A 13904-nucleotide genomic window follows, 5' to 3' on the forward strand; every position below is an offset into this window, starting at 1 on the left:
TCAGTAAAGTTACATAAATACTTAGTATGAAGTACTAGTTTATATAGAACTTCATACTATGCCTATAGTTAATAGTTAAAAAACTGTAAGATAAAGGCCAGTGGCATTTTTTAAAGTACTTGTAACTGATTTTCTCCAAATGTACATACAAATATACACTGATGAGCCAAAGCCCTAGTGAACAACAGCCCACTGCAAGCCTCAATGCTGCCTGGTAGTGCTGTGAGCACAAGACAATGTAAGGAAAGTGTATTGGTAGCACAGAAAAAAATGGGGAATCATGCTACTGATACCACGGGTCAGAAATGAGGACAGAAATGGACATAAGTGATTTTGGCAAAGGGCTAAATCAAACAATGGAAAATCCAGGCTGGAATAACAACAATATGAAAAGGATAAATTGTACTACCACATGGAGAAGGCATTGGTGACAGACAGACCCACTGAAAAAAGACTGCTAGGTGATATTTAGCTATCACACTAAGTCCTTCATCAGATGTGGAAAAAAAGAACACCCACACATTCACGGCTCACATACATATAGCCACTATCATGACTAGGAGCTAATGTCCAGTTGTGATTGCATCTAAGGTGAGCAACAAATAATGTTAGGATGGGTGATGGGGGAACAGAATAGGCGTGGGATGGGGAGTACAAAATATAGTAGGACAGGGGTGGGGGGAAGATGCTGTAGCTGCCTTTGGAAGCTTGCAGCTATGTGGTGGTGACTAGAGCTAGTACCACCATGTCCATGCATGCTCTCATAGACAGCACTAGTATCTTACATCATTCCTATCCTACTATCCCTCTGCCTCCCCACACCATGCCTCTTCTGCACCCCCACTATCCATGCAGCAAAGACTTCTGCGCACCTCAGATGAAGTAGGTAGATTCTTTTGGTTGGATGCCTGGGAATGAGTATCTCAGAAATAGCATAGCTGGTCACTTGTTCATATGCTACTGTTGTGAGCACCTATGAAAAGTGGTTGAACGAGAGTGAAACTGTGAGATGGTGCTGGATGTCCACATATCATCACAGAGCATGGAGGCTGAATGTGTACCCACTTGGTATAGCAGGATAAGGTGGCAATCTGTGGCAGATGAGATGACAGAATACAATGCTCATACAAGCACACCACACAGGTTACATGTTGAACATGGGGTGCTGCAGAACACAACCCCAACGTTTTCACATGTTGCTACATAGGCCTCATCAGTTTTGATTGCAGAGAGCATGGAATCATTAAGGGTGCACGGTGGATCAATATAAACATGTTGCTTGGTCAGATGAATCATGTTTCTTGTTGCAGCAGGTTGATGCTCGTGTCAGGAAACGCCATCATACAAGCTGCTTGAAACATGCACTGTATGATGGACACAGGCTAGTGGGAGCAGTATTGTGCTATGGTGGACATTCACCTGGGCTTCTGTGTGGCCTGTGGTGGTAACTGAAGGCACCATGACAGCTGTGGACTATGTTATTATCAACCACCTGCACCTCTGCACCATCTTAACTCAATGGAACATACCTGGAACACTATCAGGAGGAGTCAGCTTTGAACCCACAAACCACCTGGAATTACAGGAACTGTGTGACCTATGAATAGATATCTGTTGTTATACATATCCAGAAACCTACCACAAAGTCATCAAATCCATGCCACACAGAATCCACTAAGGTGGGCATGTGGTCATAATGTGTTGGCTCAATTGTGTATACAGCAACACAGTGTAATTCCTATAATCATAAGTATGAGTTGACCAGTACTCGTCATAACTTGTTGCCTGCCGAGCTTGCTTTTGCCTATAAACGTATGACTTAATTTGTTCTACATCCGTGAATGCTCCCTTTCATGCCTGGATTTCTGGAACATTATGTGTGAATAAATGAATGAACAAATCAACTGAAACATCCTGCACTAGTTATCTCTAAGTACTTACATGTCAGTACAATCAGACTATAATTCTTTTCAAAAGGTGGTGTGAGATTTTAAGGCAAATTTTAAAATACTGGTATTATTGACTTCAAGTATGTACCAGAAGTAACAGTTAAAATCTAGTCATCTGAACTCTCCATAGTCACACACACAAAAAAAAGGTGTGGTGGTATAATGTGTGATTAAGTAAAAAATAATGAGTTTAATAACAACAAGATGTCATTAAGTCATGAATCAGAATGGAAGAAAAGTCTGTTCTAAATTCAACATGCAGAAAGTAATATCATGAAAGGGAAGGACAAAATGAATTGAAAATTTTTAATTTTACCAAGCTCTAGAAGGTAAATAAATAATATGTTATTACTGACGTTTACAGTTGTATCCATCGCCTTCATAGCCCTGCTGGCATTGGCAGCGGTAGCTTCCCAGTGTGTTGACACACGAAGCATGGCTATGGCATCCATGTTCTCCTGTGCTACATTCATCCAACTCCACACAATTGAACTTATCAAGACGTCGATAACCAGGCAAACATTCACATACATAAGAGCCTGGAGTATTGACACAGCGAGTATTGGAATGGCAGTGATGTCCATCGAGTCCGCCTTCTTGCTGGCATTCATCCACATCTGTTGAAATTGTGTGAAAAATATTAGGTAATGGCACAGAATCATAATGCATTTGTGAAAAAATCTTTTATGTTCATAAAATCACCATCATTCTCCTTACTGAAAAGAGAAATACAAAAATGAATTACAAGGGCATAATGAAAAGTAAAGTCTTTGAATTTTTTATGTGAACACTCCTAAAGCTTTTTAAATAAAACAAGCTTTCTTGACATTCTACACATTTATTCTTCATGTCTACATATTTATTTTCCAACATAGTCAACATGGCAGTGAACATATTTCTCCCAGTGAGAGACCAGTTTGCTGATTCCAGCACTGCAGTATGTTTGGCTATGTTGATAATTCCACAACCTCACCTCTGCTTGCACTGCTTCATTACTATCAAAATGAAGTTCTCAAATGTTTACTTTAAGTTTCTGAAACAGATTAAAATTTGAAGGGGCCAAATATGGCCTGTATGGTGGATGATATATAACAGCGAAACCAAGATTTGCAATTGTTGCAGGTGTCACAGCACTCATGTGTGGTCTGGCATTGTCATGTTGAAAGAGAGGGTGCTCCATGTGTGGACAAAATCTTCAAATTTATGCTTTCTGGTTTCTGAGGGTCCTGCAGTACCTTGCTGGGCTTATGATGGTGCCTTTAGGTATGAATTCCAAATGCACCACACCCTGAACATCCAAGAACTCTGTGAGCATGACTGTGCTTGCTGATAGCATGATCTTGAATGTTTTTGGTGTCAGTAATCCTCTGTGGTAGAACTCCAATGATGATTTATTTTTTTAGGTCAAAATGGTGAATGCATTTTCATCACTTGTCACAGTGCTGTTGAGGAGCCCATCAGCCTCATGCTCAAAATGCAAAAGAAATTGCTGACAGACATCCTACCTCCTATGTTTCATGTCAGGAATGAGCATTCAACGTAGCCAACATGCACTCATTTTTCTGTACTGCAGTTCTGCAATGATGGCCTGTACACATTCTTGAGATATGCCACACTTACCTGAGAGCTGTATTATCTGATGATTTTTTTCTGATGAGATCATCAACTTGATTGTGATAACTTTCATTAGTTGCCACATGTGGTTGTTCACTCTGAGCTCTGTCACACACAGAATAGCCCCACTGTTTCCTCATTATGAGCATGAACAACCCAACATGACACATCACTGATGTCAAGACAATCATCACTGTACACAGCCTTCATTCTTCCACGAATTTCAATTGGAGGCACATTTTCTGCAGTTATAAACATGATTACAGTACACTGTTTCTCATGCACCGACATAGTTACATTACACACTGCCATGTTTTACATGACAATCCGAAGTCCTCTACCACCATTGGGTTGTAACGTGCATCAGAAAAATGGGGAAGTCAGCTGAGTAATAAGCACAACATATAATACCTCAACCGACATTGAGAACAGAACAAAAACTTAGGAGACATTACTTTTCAGCATGCCTCAAGTTATATGAATGACATGATTTAAAGTTACTGTATTGCACCAGTTTCTTATTATTGAAAATACTATTCTTAACTACATACTGTGATTTTTTTGTAAATGAAGCAAGTGATTCACTTAACCAGTTGTGTGTGTAAGTGTGTGTGTGTGTGTCTGTCTTATAGAGTAAAAGAGCGATACAGAATAGAATCTAGTGTGTAAATGGTATTTCTTGTTTTATTTATACCTTAACATTGTTTCAGCTTCATATATTTGGTTCTACAATGTGTAATTGGAGTCTGTTAACATACTTGACATCTGCAAATTGAAGTAAACATCTTTTGGCATAAGCAGTAACTTACAAGAAACACAATTAAACATCCCTCAGCATTTTCAATAGAATCATTTTGGGTGTTAGACCATGTCATCATGAAACACTAAAAAACTAAGATCCTTATACACTATCTTATATCATTTGCCAGGTGGCTACCGACATCACATTCTGGGATGCTTTTGAACGATTTGATAATCAACAGCTTGTATCCACAAGTAGTATTTCCCTGCAGTGAGTTGTTGATGCATGCTGCAGCTGTTCTCTCATGGTATCTTCTTTATACTGTTGAACCAAGGTCATGTGGACCTTCTGGGTGGTGAACACACACAATCTGATGGACTGGGATCATTGTTCCCCCTGTTCATGCTGTTAGAGCTCTTAATTATTTTGATATGGTCTCTTATTTTTTCCCTGCTGCATCTACAGCTGGGCAAGAAAACATACAAGGTTCTTTAAAATTCATAGATTGGCTATAACCCTGATAGTGTTCAGCTGCAAGTTGAGATGTAGATGTAAATGTAGATCTGTTGTGTTGCCCCAGTTGCAAGTAAGATGATGTTTGTTGGAAACACATCACCTTACATTTTGTTATAATCATTGTTGGTTCCCATCATTGAGGGAACAGCTGAAGAAACATAAAAAGACTCATCTACTATTTTCAGTAAATGCACTGTACCTCTCTGAAGCATAATTAATAAGAAGAAGAATACATCTACTGATGCATTTAAGATTTTGCAACAAAATAAATATTTCTGAACACTAAATGTTATGCTTTACAGCAATAGTATGGTTAATATCTAATGTAAGGTGCCAGAGTTCACAACAAGAATCAAATCAAAGGTTCTCTAAGAATATGCTGATTCTAAAGCAATATAATAAGTGCTAATCCATCTCCTGATTTCACCAAAATAGGCTTTTTCACATTCATGTCAGAGTTTGTCAATGTGTGCAATGTGGAGAACATCTTTGGAATCCTTTATGGGCCTCAACATGTCTTCAGTCTTGCAGCCATTCTGAAATATTGGTTGAATTCCTCCATATTACAGCACCTTGCTTACGCAATCGCTGATGCCTCTCATGTAAGGTAAATGAGCAACAGAAAGAGGATCTTTTGTCCCTTTGTCTGTTTCATCTTCACAGTATCTTATAGTTCACTGTATGTTCCTACTGCTATATCCATTCACAATATTATCTGGAGCTTGGTTATTAGCTCTTGTTGGAGGCTGTCCGTGTACTCATCCAGTGGGGCTGTCAGCGCATGTAGTACAGAATTCTTTTGTGCTGGATGGTGGTACAATTTCACATGCAGGTGTCTGTTGCTGTGCATCAGTTTCCAATAACCATCAAAATGAACTGAGTGAGCTCCAAACAACATTATGTATGAATGGATATAGCTGAAAAATGGCAGCTTTACATGAACTGGGTTCAACAGTATATACAAGCAGCCACAAAAAAATGCCAGTGTGGCATCAATGTCTCACTGCAGGAAAACACTAAACCTGGGTACAAGCTGCTGATTTTCTATTGTCAACCAATCACCTGCCACAGTAGCACATGAAATAACCTACCATAGAGTCACCCTTCCATAACAATCTTTACTTCAAATCACTCAATGGCATCCCAGTATGTGATATTGGTAGCCATCTGATACTGAAATAAGACAGTGTATAGGAGAAGACCATTATCACAATATAGCAGTTGCTCACCCTGAAGAGAATCACTGCAAGGATGGTCAAAATCTTTGAGTTTTAGTTGTTTTAAAGTTAGTTAATGAAGTGGTCTAATATGCAGAATTGCCGCATGGGGTAACCACACAGTCTGAAGTGCCTTATCATAGTTTGTGTGCCTCCCTCCCCCCCCCCCCCTTAATTGTTTTCAGGAGGTGGTTTCACTTTGTAACCATAAGGACATCCACTTTTCAACTACCCTTCATTTCACGTGATTTTTTTGAAAACAAATGAAATATTTTTCCTAGACATAATCTCACATCCCAAAACTTCCATAAACTCATAATGCCTAAAACAAATTATAGTCCTAAATAACAAGCAAAAATGGGCCTAAAGTTTAATACATGTCACTTTATCTTGTGTGTGTGTGTGTGTGTGTATTTTGTGCTCACCCTGACAAAGCAGCAGATATAATCCGCACTCTGGCTGGTATAACGAATGTACTTCAGTGGTTAGATAGAGAATTTTTGCACCAGCAAAAGTCATTTAAAGAATGTTTTCCTCTCCTCAGTTTCAGAATATGATAAAATAAGCGTAGCTTTACTTGTATGACTGAATATTAGACCAGATTCATCGCTAACTCTGGTCCAGTTTTATCAAGAAATTCCTAAGCCTGTCTGTGGTCCACAGGGCTTCCAAATTTCATCCTTATATTCACAGTGCACTATCCTTGATGACCATCATCATTGAATATGGTGGCAACCTGAGGAGAAGTTCCATTCTTCCAGTTGTTTCAAGAGGCACAGTGGTGTATAGTGTGAGGAGCCATCAGGTATGACTTCAGGTCACTTCTGGTAGTAACTGATGGAACTGTGATGGTGCAATGGTATGTCATGGGCATCTTGCATCCTCATGTGTTACCTCTCATGCAATAGTATCATGGTGCAATTTTACAGCGGGACAATACTCATTTACAAAAGGCATGTATTTCTATGAGCTGTCTGCATGGCATTCAGGTACTTGCATGACCTGCAAGATCCCTAGAACTGTCCCTGGTAGAATATGTGTGGGACCAGCTTGGACAATAGCTCCATCTCAATGCCAGAGTCTGTGATATCAAAGACCAGTTACAATAATTTTGGGCCAGTTTGCTTCAGGAGAGGACACAATGAATTCATGATGCCATTCCAACAGAATCAGGGCATCCACCCAGGCCAGGGGGGGGTGCAATATCATACTGATAATTGAGCTCAAACTGCCAAATTCCTTATGTAATCATTGGAATAACTTTGTATATCCTCTGACCCATTACCTTTCATTTCATTTCCTCCTCCCCGTCAGTGTGCTACACTTTTTTTTTCAGTCAGTGTATTTTTTGTCAGTCAGTGTATATCTTCTTCCTTAATATTTTCATTTCTTCCATCTTGGCTTTGTTTCCAAGATAGGAATCATTGAACATGAAAGCTGAAATTTCACAGTCGTTTGTATTTGGACTGTCCTTGCTCATATTGTTTAAGTTCAAGTGGTGGTTAAGCAGAGGATCTGATTTCATCTTACTGTATGTGCACCTTGCCAGACAGAAGGGAGCCACTCACACACACACATACACACAGACAGAGTGAGAGAGAGAGAGAGAGAGAGAGAGAGAGAGAGAGAGAGAGAGAGAGAGACAGAGACAGACATTATTAAATCATAATGATAATTAATTCTATTTGCCTTTTTTAACACTACATAACAACAACTACAGTGTGTTATCCCCAGTTTCCTGTGAAGCTTGATGAGTTGCTTAACAGTGAATCAACACAAAAATACATAGGCTTTGCGCAGGGAGGTAATACAGGACCATTCCAGTATTGGTTTAAAATATTTAGTACTGTTTTTCTTCATGTGGTATGTATTTTCACAAAATATCATACCCATTATTATCTACACTGTTTATTATTTTCCAACAGAAATGCTGATGAAACAAAAAAACAAATTTTTGAAACTATTACAAAAGCCATTTTAATACAAAAACTACAGTAAAGTCCACGAATATTATCATTTTCAAATTATGTGACACTAAATGAAAATTTATCAGTACTTTAGAGCTATTATTAACATAAAACTCACCATGGCACAAATGACCGTCCCCAGAAAATCCAGTGTTGCAGTGACATGCATAAGTAGTTTGTAAGTTGAGACAAGTAGCATTTTCATGGCACATATGTCCCTTATTGCAGTAATCCACCCCTATGCAAGCCAGCAGTAAAAGAAAATGCACGCATTTACAGGTTAGTAGATGATAATGAGTGTCAGTATTGTTATATAAAAAGGCTGGCATCAAATCCATATTGTTAAATTGTTGAAAAGTATTTACAGAGAAAGTGAAAAACATTAGTAGACATTCTCTCATTAATGGAGCACACAGAAGAAAAAATACCAAGAAAAGTACAAAAACCGGATGTAAAATTGTTGATAATAGACAACTTCCTTCCAATATTTCCTGACAAAACTATTGATTAAAACACCTGAGATATTTTAACAGCTTTCTAAACAATATTTATGAATTTATTATCAAATTGGATAAAAGGAGGATACAAAATTACAGTATATTGACAAATTTTACAGTAACAGACTTGGATTCAATTCATGTAGAGGTAAGGACTATTCTCTCATCTATTCATCCTACTTCACCTCCTAATTTGATGGCCTAGATAAAGGCTATCTGGATATACATGTTTCCACATCTTTTCCTTAGTGTCACTCTCAAAGAACATCTAGAGTTATAATACTTCTCGCTACAATGTGCCTCAAATATGTTATGGAGGTCCATTGACTACTGACTTTTCCTTGACATTGAAAGTAGAATAACTTGCAGCTAACCCACTGAGTGCTCTGGACATATTAACAAATGGTGCCATGGTGTCCCCAAGTGCCATAAACCCATTTTTTAGAACTGCACACTTTTCCCACAATGCTAGAAATATGTTTACTCCAAATGATACTGATGCGTTTAAACAAACTGCTCTTCTGGTATCCATATACTATGAATGTGCTAAAATTCTATATTTCCTCTCCAACACCCCACAGCTAATCAAACACAGGGTTAATGTGCATATTTGCTGCTCTTATCTCGTGTTGATTTTTTTACTCCACTTTTTGTTACTGAACAGTCTTCACTATTAATATCTAAATATTATTTTCATCATTGTTTTTTCTATAAAGGCAGAGTGGTTTTCAGTTTTACAAAGAAAGTGCTATGTCATCATATTTACAAGGAATCATCGTGGCAACTGGCCAAAATTGTAAGTAAGTGTCAAAGTAATTGGCAATTTCTAATATACAGTTTTTTTATGTCAATGAAAACTATTTTGACATCTTAATTTTTTTGCTGTGAAGGCTGCCAGGGACCATTTATTGGGCTTATGTGAATTAAACACATTGATACACTTCTGAAAACTGTTCTGTCACACAAATATCTGCAGCTCAAAGCTGTCTATGGATGAATTATTGTGCTAGCAGATGAACAGGGAAAACCAGACATTTTAGACACTTATGTGCTTAAGTGCAAACATTTTCCATTAGTCTTTACCTTGACTGTTATTAGTATCGAATGAAACAACATGCTCATTATTATCACTCATGTGTGTGTGTGTGTGTGTGTGTGTGTGTGTGTGTGTGTTTGTGTGTGTGTGTGTGTGTGTGTGTGTGTGTGTGTGTGTGTCTGGAGCTTATGACTGCTCATCAATGGTAAGGTTATCAGTGCCCTTACACACATTTGAAGAAATGAGTGTGGATAAAATTGTGACAATATTAACATAAGCACTAAAAAACAAAAAACCTAAAATGTGCTATACAATTAATTAAAACTCAAGTAAAACTACAAAGGAGCTAAAAGAAAGGCACAGGCACAGAAAAATGTGACTGCCTGAATGTTTACGAAAAACATGGTGAGCCAGTCACCCTGCTAACACATTAAATTTTGGGATAAATATTGGACAATTGACAAAACTTCAAAACTCTAACCACATTTACATGAATGTTACCTAAAATAGACAACTGATCTTTCTTCAAATCCACCCTGGTCCATTGGTTGGAAAATAAAACACAATCCGATAAAATGTGGCCCATAGTGATCTGGATGTCACAAGCACCACATGTTGGAGGGTACTCTCACCAGGGCAAGAAGCAATGTGCCAGAGAGCTGTGGCCTATGTAAAGACAAATAAGGAGGACCTCATCCTGTCGACATGGCTGGAATAAGGTATGCCACAGCTGCATTGTGGGCTTTACTATACAGAGCTTACTGTTTGTTGGACAGAGCTTATTTTCTGTTGTTTCCAGCCACTCATCCTCTCACTGACACAAGACTCTGGAGCTCAACAGTGAGGCTATAGGATGCAGGGATATGGCACACTGAAACAGCTGAAGATCAGGACATGCCTTCTTGCAGTTAGATCCACATTTTCACTCCCAGTCATTTTAGCTGGAGGAGGGCATTCTTGATATTCTGGTCTACTTTATCCACTGGGTACAAACACTGTAGAGAGTGAAGGCCACTTGGAGAATTGGAGCACACTAGAAATTCAGCACTGGAAGAAAGTCTCATCTGCTCCAGTGCCCTCAAAATTCTGTGTCGAAGACAGTGAAGTCTTGGGGCATGGGTCCTTGAGGACACGATCCAGCAAAAACAACAGACCAACCAACAGAGGCACCCTGTTTAGATCATCCATGAAGACAGCTACAAAGTTGAGGTGCTCATACAAAATATCAGAAAATATCACATGAAAAACAGAAGCAGGAGTGCAAGCTCTCCTATACTGCACCAAATCTAAAATTTCTCTGGGCCTCTGCAGTAACCATGGTGGCAGATGGTTAAAACCCTGGATATGAGGTTGTACTTGCTCCACACCCAGTGACTCCTGCATACACTGCACACAGATCCTAAACAGTACTGTGGCTCATGAATGGTTGGAGAAAAGGCATTCCAGAGGCAGAAAAGCAACAGTATGGTATGTTGGTGAAGTCAGAGCTGCAAGGAACTTACATATCTGATGCACCATGAAGAGTTGTCACTGGATGGTGGGTGGCAGTTCCCCAGCCTCAGCACAGAGACTGGCTATGGGACTTGTCCTACAAGCACACATGGCCAGCCAAATCCCCTCATGTTGGACAGTATTAGTAATCTTCAAATAAAAAGGCCTCACCAATTCATGCACTGTGCACCCACAGTCCAGCCACAAATGCTTGAAATCCCTACAAAACAGGGGCAGGCACGCTCTGTCTGCTTCCCAAGGCCTGTGACTAAGACAATTTATGATGTTCAGTGCCTTGAGAGTTTTGGCTTTCATATCTCTCAGGTGTGGCAACCATGACAATTTAGTATAAAAAATGAGGCCCAGAAACCTCACTGAGTCCCTAAAATGTAGGATGGTGCCCCTCATGTGCAAGTCAGGTAAATTGAAAATACAATGAGAATGATTAAAATGAACACATATACACTTATATGCTGAAAACTGAAAACCCATCTTTACAACCCACTCCTCTAACCTCCGCCTGTAAGTTACAACAGATGGCTCACTGTTGCAACTCTGGAGAAGGAACAAAGAACAACAAAATCATCTACAAATAAGGAGCACTGTACAGGACTCCTTACCATACACGTGATACTATTTATGGCTATAGCAAGGAGGATTACACTTAAAATGCTGCCTTGAGGGATGCCATTCTTCTGCTCAAAATGATCTGACAGCCTTTCACCAACTCGAGTTTGAAAAAACTGCTGAGACAGTAAAGACTATAGGAAGATGAGGAGGTGATGATGAAAGCTCCATTGAAGAAGTTTCGTCAGAATACTGTATCTCCAAGTAGTGTCATATGCCTTACTGATATCAAAGAATATGCTAACAAAGTGATGTTTACATAGGACATATTGCTGAATAGCCACCTCTAGCAGTGTCAGGTTGTTGAGAGTGGACTGAAATCTCCAGAATCGACACTGAGAGTGGATAAGGAGTTACCTGGTCTCTAAACACCAGACCAGATGATGGTTAATCATTCACTCCAGAGTCTTTCATACACAGCTTGTTAAGGCGATGCTCCTGTAACTTCTGGGAGATGTGTGGTCCTCTCCTGGTTTGAGCTGATGTATTAGAATTGTGTCCCTCAATGAGTTGGGGAAGTTACCTGTCTGCAATATAAGATTAAAACTTTTGAAGAGGATTTCCTTTGCTCTGCAGGCAAATGTCAATGCACATAGAACCAGATTTGGTCATGAGTGGGTGCAGTGTCACAAACCTCAAGCAATGTCAATTCCAGCTCCCACATGGATAAATGGGAGTTGTGGGACTTACAACTGTTGGACCTGAAGTCCAATTTGCCCCTCTCTACAGTCACATGGTAGTGACAAAATGCCAGATCCTGGCTTGCACTGGCAGTAGTTTTTGCAAAATGCTCAGCCAGCATCTGAGCAATGTCTCTGGGTTTTGTTTGAAGATACCCCTGTTTCAGCACTGCTGCTATTGGTAAATTTGCAGAAATCCTCTGGATGGCTTTGCATACTTTTTTAGAACAAGTGGAATGGTTGACAGAGCCAAGGAACACTTGCCATGACCTTTTCTTGCTCTCCTTAATTATGTGTCAAGCCTTGGCTGTTTCGACTTGAAAATTGATGAGCTTTTCTGCTGTAGGGTGGCATTTCAATCATCAAAGAGCCACACAACTGTTCCAGATTGATGAACGGCACTCATCTGTCCACCAAGGTACAGGTCGCCCCCTAAGATGACCTGAGGATTTTGAGATGGATAAGTCAGCAGCACGATGAATCACTCGTGTTATGTGGTCCACCCATTCCTGGATGCTGTTGCTGTTCAAACATAGCCAGCTGGCTGAACAGCATCCAGTTAGTCCTGCTGAACATCTATTTTGATGGCCTCTCTTCAGGTAGTGGTCCATCCAGTGGAGAATGTGGAGTGGGAAGGGGTCACTGGAATGAAGGTAATCAGTGACCTCCCAATGAACAGAATCTGTGAGGGCTGGAGAGTAGAAAGAGAGGTCGACAACTGCAAATGACCCAGTAGCAGTACAGAAATGAATGTGAGTACCTGTGTGTAGGATGAACAGTTCATGAGATGTCATGAGGCTCTCCAAACCCAGCAATGAGAGCAAGTAGAGGTAGAGCATGATGGGAATTGAAGTCTTCCAGTAGGAGAAATGGTCATGGGAATTGTTCCACAATTCCACAAAGCCTATGAGAACCTCAGAGTCTATTGTATCTTATGGAGGTAGACAGAGTGAGCAAACAGTGACCCACTGACATCCAAGAATTTCCACAGCAACTGCTTGCATGTCAGTAACCTGGAGGAGAGCAGAGGAGTTATACACATTATCGACATTCACAGCAACCCCTCCATTGCTCTGTCCCCAATCTGGTCATCCTGAGGAGTCAAGAGAGACATCAGATAGTATGACATCGGCATCCTTGGACTGTTTACAACCTGACTCTGTAGGTTTCAGAGCCACAGCTGTAGCAGAGGTAGTGGCAGCACTGGATGGTTGATCAGACTGAAACTTTGGAGAAGCAGGGAGAACTGCAACATTAGTGACAACAGAGCTGTCTGATGTTTTGGGAGGAAGTGTGGGCTTTGAAGGAACAGTAGCAGCACAAGTGCATTGGTAAATGCAGGTACTAGCACTACCACTAGCAACCTCCATCTGGCTAGCAGCACCAGTCATCTGAACTTGTTGTTTAAGAACAGACACAAAGAAGGTAAGCAAACTTCAGGAGGCTGCATGGCCTTATAGATCATTTTGGCCTCAACATACAAGAGATACTTGGTTGTTTTTATTTCTTGCATCTTCCCTTCTTCAGGGAAGACACTACATACAGGGTGATCCCCAGAGTGGTTTACA

The 13904-nt window shown here is 40.0% G+C and overlaps 1 protein-coding gene across 1 annotated transcript in view; it reads right to left on the reverse strand.

The window, feature by feature from the left end:
• LOC126175368 (protein kinase C-binding protein NELL1-like) overlaps positions 1–13904 on the reverse strand; it is a 931698-nt gene that overhangs the window by 195823 nt on the left and 721971 nt on the right. The window contains exons 9-10 of the mRNA XM_049922135.1: positions 8124–8243; positions 2306–2566 (exon numbers count right to left, since the gene is read on the reverse strand). Of these exons, the coding sequence (XP_049778092.1) occupies positions 2306–2566; positions 8124–8243 (381 nt within the window). The remainder of the gene's footprint in view (positions 1–2305; positions 2567–8123; positions 8244–13904) is intronic.

This window comes from Schistocerca cancellata, chromosome 3 (genome assembly GCF_023864275.1).
Source record: "Schistocerca cancellata isolate TAMUIC-IGC-003103 chromosome 3, iqSchCanc2.1, whole genome shotgun sequence".
In the NCBI taxonomy this organism is placed as follows: domain Eukaryota; kingdom Metazoa; phylum Arthropoda; class Insecta; order Orthoptera; family Acrididae; genus Schistocerca; species Schistocerca cancellata.